The sequence below is a fragment of the Nannospalax galili genome, unplaced genomic scaffold (assembly GCF_000622305.1).
Source record: "Nannospalax galili isolate Female #2095 unplaced genomic scaffold, S.galili_v1.0 scaffold786, whole genome shotgun sequence".
Classification (NCBI taxonomy): domain Eukaryota; kingdom Metazoa; phylum Chordata; class Mammalia; order Rodentia; family Spalacidae; genus Nannospalax; species Nannospalax galili.
The window spans coordinates 1623283-1631705 of record NW_008355774.1 but is presented as its reverse complement, the minus strand read 5'-3'; the positions used below and the strand labels follow the sequence as shown (position 1 = coordinate 1631705).

General features: G+C 42.8%; 1 protein-coding gene and 1 non-coding gene across 8 annotated transcripts in view; one reads left to right on the top strand and one right to left on the bottom strand.

Moving 5' to 3' along the window:
* The window catches only part of Qrich1 (glutamine rich 1), a 48456-nt gene that overhangs the window by 14399 nt on the left and 25634 nt on the right, over positions 1–8423 (bottom strand). For all 7 annotated transcript variants that reach the window (XM_008853207.3, XM_008853211.3, XM_008853210.3 and 4 more), the window contains 2 exons: positions 3501–3678; positions 2597–2751 (listed from right to left, as the gene is read on the bottom strand). In XM_008853207.3, coding sequence (XP_008851429.1) covers positions 2597–2751; positions 3501–3678 — 333 coding nt within the window. The remainder of the gene's footprint in view (positions 1–2596; positions 2752–3500; positions 3679–8423) is intronic.
* LOC115067701 lies at positions 2120–2224 on the top strand. The gene has a single exon (XR_003847072.1). It is a non-coding gene; the product is annotated as a U6 spliceosomal RNA (small nuclear RNA).

Below are 8423 nucleotides of genomic sequence, written 5' to 3'. Positions count from 1 at the left end.
AAAGCACCAGGCCAAAACTGTCCAGCATGTGCGTTTCTACAGCATACTTAAAATCCTGTAATATTGTATTATTGAGTTAGATCAATGAAAGGTATTTTGTGAATATTATTTCACACAAGCACAGTAAAAATCATGAATAGGTTCTGGGAGTCAGCTTCTCATTAGGGTACTGTGTTAACTTATATTGGTCTTTTAATTTCAGTATTTGTAAATATAGGTGACTATGTCTGCCTTCTATGACTGAACACAACATGAGACAGAGCATATAAAGTAATTCAGATGGTGCCTGAGTTAGGACCAGAAAGAAAAAGAAACCATCTAGGAAGCAGAGTTTTCTCAGAACCAGGCAATAGGGTAAGTTCAAACAAGCAAGCCTTCTACAATTATACTGTGGGATTCTCCTCAAGAACTTTCAAACACTGAGCAATGTACCTCTACTCCCCAAATCCTGTCCGTCTATAAGTTTCTTTGTTATGCTTTTTCTTAGATATCCTGAAATTCCAACTAGATTGCAGGGTCTCCCTGTAGCTCCAGCTGTCCTGGAACTATGTAGACCAGGCTGGCCTTGAACTCACAGAGCTCCGCCTGCCTCTGCCTCCTGAGTGCTGGGATTAAAGGCATGTGCTACCATGCCTGGAGAAATCATTGTTTTTGTATGAATATAAAGTACAATAAGAAAAGCTATATGCAGCCAGGCATGGTAGTACATGCCTTTAATCCCAGCACTTGCTAGGCAGAGGCAGGTGAATATCTGTGAGTTCAAGGCCAGCGTGGTCTACCAGTAAGTTCCAGATCAGCTGGGACTACAGGGAGACCCTGTCTAAAAAAAAAAAAAAAAAAAAAAAAAAAAAGCAGCTATATGCTAGCAACAGACTTTAAATAATTAAAAAAAAAAAAAAATAATGTGTATGCGTGTATTGCCTGCATGTAGGTAATTGCAACTGTGTCGTGCAATGCCTGAAGAAGACAGAAGGGGCTGTTGGATCCCCTGGAACTCTAGTTACAGACAGCTGTTAGCTGACATATGGGTGCTGGGATTGGAACCCTGGTCTTCTGCAAGAACAGTGTTCTCAATTGCTGAGCCATCTCCCCAGCTTCAATGTTTTAAATAATTTTACATAATTTACAAACTTTAACAAAAAGTGTTAAACAAATGCTTTGTGATTTAAAATAAAAAGCTGTTAAGATAACCATTATGGCTGGGTGTGGTGGTACACACCTTTAGTCCCAGCACTTAGGGAGAGGGGAGGCGGGCAGAGGCAGATAGATCTCTGAGTTCCAGGCCAGCCTGATCTATACAGTGAGTTCCAGGCCAGCTGGGGCTACAGGGAGACCCTGTCTCAAAGAGAGACACACAGACACAAAGATAACCATAATTTGGGGTTGGAGAGATGGCCTGGTGGTTAAGAGTACTGGCTGCTCTTACAGAGGACCTGGGTTCAATTCCCAGCACCCACATAGCAAATAACAACCATCTATAGTTAAAGTTCCAGGAGGATGATTTGTCACCCTCTTCTGATCTTTGCAGGCACTGCACAACACGGGTACACTTACATACATGCAGGCAAAACATCTGTACACACAAAATAAAGATAAATTAAAAAACACAATCATTATTACTATTAATAGTAGTCTGAGGACCTCTTTCCAGAGTCTATTCTTTCATTTCACTGTTGGTTTTAGGGATCAAACTAAGGCTGCCAGGCTTGTACAATAAGAACTTTTACCTACCACGCCACCTCACTGGCCCTCATGAAATATATTAACACAAGAATTTCCAAAGTGGTAGGGTAATAGATTATACTTATTGGCTTACTGTTTTCTAAAGTGATCATATAGGCCTTTAACAAAAATAAAAGTTTGTTCTAAAATTCACTTTTTAAAAATTATTCATTTTATGTGTATGCATGTATTGCCTGTATGTAGGCAGGTACACCTGTGCCACGCAATGCCCTTGGAGGTCAGAAGGGGACACCGGATTCCCTGGAGTTACAGATGATTGTTAGCTGCCAGGTGGATGCTGGGAATCGAACCCAGGTCCTTTGTAAGAACAACCAGTGTTCTTGACTGATGAGCCATCTCTCCAGCCCAAAGAAAACTCTTTTTTAAAAAAATTGTAGTGCTCGCTTCAGCAGCATATATACTAAAATTGGAACAATACAGAGAAGATTAGCATGGCCCCTGCGCAAGGATGGCACAAATTCATGAAGCGGTCCATATTTTTACACATTAAAAAACTATTTACCCAGCTCCAAAAAAATAAAATAAAATAAAATTGTATTTTTATTTTATGTATGAGTGCTCTGCTTGCATAAATTTAAGTGGACCTGTATCCTGAAATGACCACAGAGGCCATAAGAGGGCGTTGGATACCCCTGGAACTGGAGTCACTGACAGTTGTTAGCCTTCATGTGGTGCTGGGAACTGAACTCAGGTCCTCTGCAAGAGGAGCCAATGCTCTTAACAGCAAAGCCATCTCTCCAGCCCTTAAAATAAAATTTTTTTTTCACTTCTTGTCATTTTCCTAAATTAGACTCCAGAAAACATCCAATGGGAACAAAGGTCAAACATGTCTCTATGAAGATCTGCTTCTTACCTTTTGAATGCACAAGAAAATGTAGTAGAGTACATCTGGGTCATAGGGTTCACCGTCTCCATTTCGAGCTTCCCGTGTCATTAAACAGAGTCCATAATTCAACTCAGCCACAGCAGAGGAGATGAGATCTTCCTGGAATCGCAGCAGCTGGCGTCCTATGACACAAGTCCTAAGGGTGAATGGGGGTCCTGGAAACAGTGACCTGTTTACTAGTTTCTCACATTCTTCAAAGTTTCAGATCAGATACTGCCTATCAGGGTACTGGGCAAGGAGTGGCCACTGACATCTGTGATCAGAACTGTAGTAAGCCGGGCGTGGTGGTGCACACCTGAAGTCCCAACACTTGGGAGGCAGAGACAGGCGGATCTCTGAGTTCAAGGCCAGCTTGGTCTACATGGTGAATTCCAGGACAGCTGGGGCTACAGGGAGACCCTGCTTCAAAAAGACAAAAACAAACACAAAAAAAAAACAACAACAAAAACTGCAGTAATCGCCTGTTATACACCAATTAGGTTTCCTATCTCTAAGAGCCAAGAAATGAACAGAAAAACCAAGAAATTACACTCTGTAATATGAGCAAGCATATGAGCCCACCCAAACCAAGAAATAAGGGCCTTGAGCATACTCACTAATACTTCCTATTTTTTTCCCAGCCATTCTTTCCGGGTCTCCTTTGTAGTACCTAAAACCTCATGGGTTAAAAAAATACTCGGTCTTGGGCAAATCCCACAAATTCTGCTCATCTACACGTTGGGTTAGGATTGCTTACTGGGAGTTATGATGACATAGAATGTGATTTCAGAGTATAGTCCTTAGTCCCCAGAGCCAGGACACTCCTTGTCTGCCATTCTTTCTGCTACTTACATAGGGACATCCCATCCTCCTTTCCCTCCCAAACACTCACTCCCAATGGGTGCCAATCTGTTTTGAGCATCCTTCTCAAGTTCAGCATTCTTGGTCTGAGCCCAGTTTTTCCATACTTCAAGCCCTTCTTCTGGCTTCAAAGAATTTGGAAGCAAAAGTTCTGGGGAAGGCTGTGGTTGTGACTGTGGTTCGACTTCAGCGACCTGAACAGTTTGAGCCTGTGAAAGAGAAACCATGAGAATATGTCAACACAGGTTCTTTGGCAAAAATGACAGGAAAACATTACTTAATGCTCATTTAAACAGAACAAAACAAAACAAAACACAACACAAAACTCTTAGTTGGGCATGGTGGCACAAGTCTGTAATCCTAGCACTCAAAAGAAGAGGTAGGCAGGGTCTCTTTGAGTTCTAGGCCAGTCAGGGCTACATGGTGAGACAAAGACACAACCCTCTTTTTGCTGTCCCCTACTTTCAAGTTTTGGAGAGGTTATCTTTTTTTCTTTAAAAAAAATTATTTTAATTTTATGTATATGACTGTCTTGTGTGCACGTATGGAAGTACACCCATGTCAATGCAATGCCCACAGAGGTCAGAAGAGACCATCAGATCCCCTAGAACTGGAGTTATGGATGGTTGTTAGCTGCAATGTATGGACTGGGAACCAAACCTGGGTCCTTTTCAAGAAACGCTAGTACTTTTTATTTTTATTTTACGTGTATGAGTATACTGTCTGCATGTATGTGAGTTCACCCATGTCATGCAATGCCACAGAGGTCAGAAGAGGGCTTTGGATTCCCCTGGAACAGGAGTCGTAACCACCATGTGGGTGCTGGGAATCAAACTTGGCTCCTCTGCAAGAGCAGTGCTCTTAAGAGCACTGGAGAGACCGCTGAGCCATCTCTCCAGCCCCCAAGAAAAGCTAGTATTCTTAACTGCTGAGTCACCTGTAGAGTTTATCCTACTGCAGGGACAGCAGAGGAGCAACGGAACTGGGCCAATGCAAATTCTGTCATGTCCACTCTGACTGCACTTTGGATCTTTCTTTTTTTCTGCCTTTTTGAGACAGGGTCTCTCTATAGCCCCTCTATAGCCTCTATAGCTGGCCTTGAACTCACAGAAATTTGCCTTCCTCTGCCTCCTGAGTGCTGGGATTAAAGGCGTGTGTGCCTTTAATCTTTCTTTTTACATTTCTTATTTTACTTTTTAATCTTTCTTTTTACATTTATTTACTGTGTATGACTGTATGGATGAGAGGGAGCATCGTAGCATGCAGGTGGAATTCAGAAGACAACTTGCAGGAGTCAGTTACACTCCTTTCACTATGTGGATCTGAGGGGACTGAATTCAGGCTTCCTGGCAAGCAAACTACCCACTGACCCATCTCACTGGCCCTAGATTCTTTTAGCACCAATATAGAGGCCAGGTGTGGTGGCGCATGAAAAACGCCAGCAATTCCAGCACTCTGGAGGCAGAGGTAGGGGCAGGTAGATCTCTATGAGTTCCAGGGCAGCTAGGGTTACATAGTGAGATCCTGTTTCAAAAAAAACCACAAAACTACCAATATAAACTGATCATGTGGTACACGATTGTATCATCAGTACATGAGAAGTCGAGGCAAGGTTGCCTCAAGTTGGAGACCAGTCTGAGCTACTTGGCAACTCCAAGATCAGCTAGGACTAAAAGTAAGACTCTACAACTTACCTGTAACATCAATAATCAAGCTTAAACTAGAATCTCTCCAAGGGATGCAGTCTAATTATCAGTCTTTTTAAAACTCCTCAAGTAAAGAGATAATTTTCTTTTCAAAGTACTGCTTCAATCTGTAGATTGCATGCCCAGATCAGTGAATATATATATATATATATTTTTGGTCTTTTTGTGACAGGGTCTCCCTATAGCCCCAGCTGGCCTGGAACTCCCTATGTAGAACAGGCTGGCCTTGAACTCAGAGATCCACCCGTCTCTGCCTCCCAAGTGCTGGGACTAAAGGCATGTGCTACCAAAGCACGCTCTGATCAGTGATTCTTTTTTAAACACATATATTGTTTTAGTTAATTTTAAGTGTGAGAGTATTTTTCCCACATACGTACTATACCATGTCCTGCAATGCGCATGGAAGCCAGAAGGCAGTGTCAGATCTCTGGAAACTGAAGCTTAGACAGCTATTGGCTGCCATGTGGGTGCTGGGAATGGAACTTGGGTTCTCTGCAAGAGTACCCAGTGCTTTTTCCTGTTTTTTTGAGACAGGGTTTCTCTGTAGCCTTAGCTGGCTTGGAACTCACTATGTAGACCAGGCTGACCTTAAACTCACAGAGAAATCCCTGCCTCTGTCTCCCTATTGCTAGAATTAAAGGCATGTGCCACCACACCTGGCTCAAGATGAGGTCTTATATGTCCCAAATTGATCTTAAACTGATCCTTCTGCTCTTTCAACTGCTGGGATTACAGATTTATACTACTGTGCAACTGCATTTTAAAAATCACTGCTCTGGGTTGCCAGAGAGATCACTTAGCAAGCAAGAAAGAGGTTAAAAGGTTAAAAGCACTGGCTACTCAGCTAGGCATATAAGACCTCAACCTGAGCCAGGCATGGTGGTGTACCCCTTTAATCCCAGCACTTGGGAGGCAGATGGATCTTTGTGAGTTAATAGCCGATCCAGTCTACATAGTGAGTTCTGGGATAGCTGGGGCTACAGGGAGACCCCGTCTCGAAAAGATAAAAAAACAAAAAACAAAAACCCCAACAACAACAACAACAAAAAAGCCCCAAAATTAAACAAACAGCTAAACCTTAAAAATCATGTGAACTAAGCCAGGCGTGGTGGAACATGCCTTTTAGTCCCAGCACTCAGGAGGCAGAAGCAGGTGGATCTCTGTGAGTTCAAGGCCAGCCTGGTCTACACAGTGAGTTCCAGGCCCGGTGGGGCTACAGGGAGACCCTGTCTCAAAAAGACCAAAAAAAAAAAAAATCATGTGAACTGCTACAAGACACCCATGTCTCAGTCCTATTCACAAGAGATGATTATTTAAATGGTATTCTAAGATGAGGGCCTGGAATTTAACTCAGTTGGTAGAGTGTTTACATACCACATAGAAAGCCTCGGTTTGATCTCCAATCCTCATGAAAACTGGGCATGGAGGCTCATTCCTATAATCCCAGCAATGCCAAGGTGAAGGCAGGAATGGTACAAGTTCAAGGTCATTCTCAACTACATGGTAAGTACACCATCTCCCCAAAACAAAATTACCCTAGTAAGGTCAGCATAGTGATGCATACCTATAATCCCAGCATTCACAGGCAAATAAAACAATATTCACCTGATGATTCTAATGTCCACAACCTAGAACAATCTTTTTTTTTTTTTTTTTATAATGACAAAATTTCCCTATGTAGTTCCCACTGGAACTCACTATGCAGACCAGGCTGGCTTCCAACTCACAAAGATCTGCTTGCCTCTTGTCTCCCAAGTGTTGGGACTACAGGCACAGTTTAGACTAATAATTATTTAGAGGAGGTACTATACAATACTGATTCTCCTGCCACTGTAAAATCAAAAGCAAGACAGGAATTCATTTGCCATTTTGTTGTTGTTTGGGGGTTTTAAAAAAATTGTTATTTTGCCGAGTGTGGTGGTGCATGCCTTTAATCCCAGCACTCGGGAGGCAGAGGCAGGCAGATCTCTGAGAGTTCGAGGCCAGCCTGGTCTCCACGGTGAATCCAGGAAAGCTGGGGCTACAGGGAGACCCTGTCTCAAAAAAGACAAAAAAAAAAATTATTATGACAGGCATGGTTTAATCCCAGCACTAGGGAGGCAGATGCAGGTGGATCTTTGTGAGTTCGAGGCCAGCCTGGTCTACACTGAGTTTTAGGCCATCTGGGGCTACAGGGAGCCCGTCTCAAAAGGCAAAAAAAAAAAAAAAAGGTTATTTTAGCCAGTCATGGTGTCGCACGCCTTTAATCCCAGCACTTGGGAGGGAGAGGCAGGCAGACCTCTGTGAGCTCGAGGCCAGCCTGGTCTACATAGTGAGTTCCAGGCCTGCTGGGGCTCCTGTCCCAAAAAGACCCCGCCCCCCAAAAAAGTTATTTTATGTGTATGTTATATCTGCATATATGTAACTGCACCCATGTCATGCAGTGCCCGTGGAGGTCAGAAGAGGGCATGGATGCCCTAGAACTGAAGGTATGGTTGTTAGCCACCAAGTGGGTGCTGGGATTTGAATCCAGGACTTCTACAACAGCAGTCAGTGCTCTTAATAGCTGAGTCATTTCTCCAGTTCATTTTTGCTTTTGTTTTCAGATAAGCTCTCCAGGTAGACCCACCTGGCCTAGAACGTGCTATGTAAATGAGGCTGGCCTCCAGCTAATAGAGATCCGCCTGTCTCTGCCTCCCAAGTGCTGTGCTACCATATCCAGCATTTTTGCTGTATTTTTGAAATAGGGTCTAGCTATGTAGTCCAGGGTGACCTCAAATTCTTGACTTTCTTACCTAACTTTCCCCAGTGCTGGGATTATAAGAATATGACACCACGTAAGCTTAAGGTTCTGTTTTTCATGTTTCTTCTAAAATAATACTGTCTCACACACAGTAGAACATAATTCATTTTCTGAAGACAGGAGGCACTATTCTGAAAGAGTAGTTCTATCATTAATGGTCTGACAGTAAAACCATGTAGACAAAGGAAAAAAGAGTGCGTTTGGGTCTTAATCACAATCCCCTAAATGTTAAAAAGACTTAGAACAGACCCCTTATTGCAGGTTCTTGGGTACTGAAACATATCTGCAATCTGAACAATGTTCTTTGAGCAATCTCCTATGCCAGAGTCTTACCCCTATAGGACCGAGGAATATTATTAAGTTATCTCAATCAAAGGAAAAAGTTTCTATGCAGTAGAAAGTCTGCTTACCAAGTGTTTTTTTTTTTTCAAAGACACTTGCTGGATGTGATGGCAGCATGCCTGAG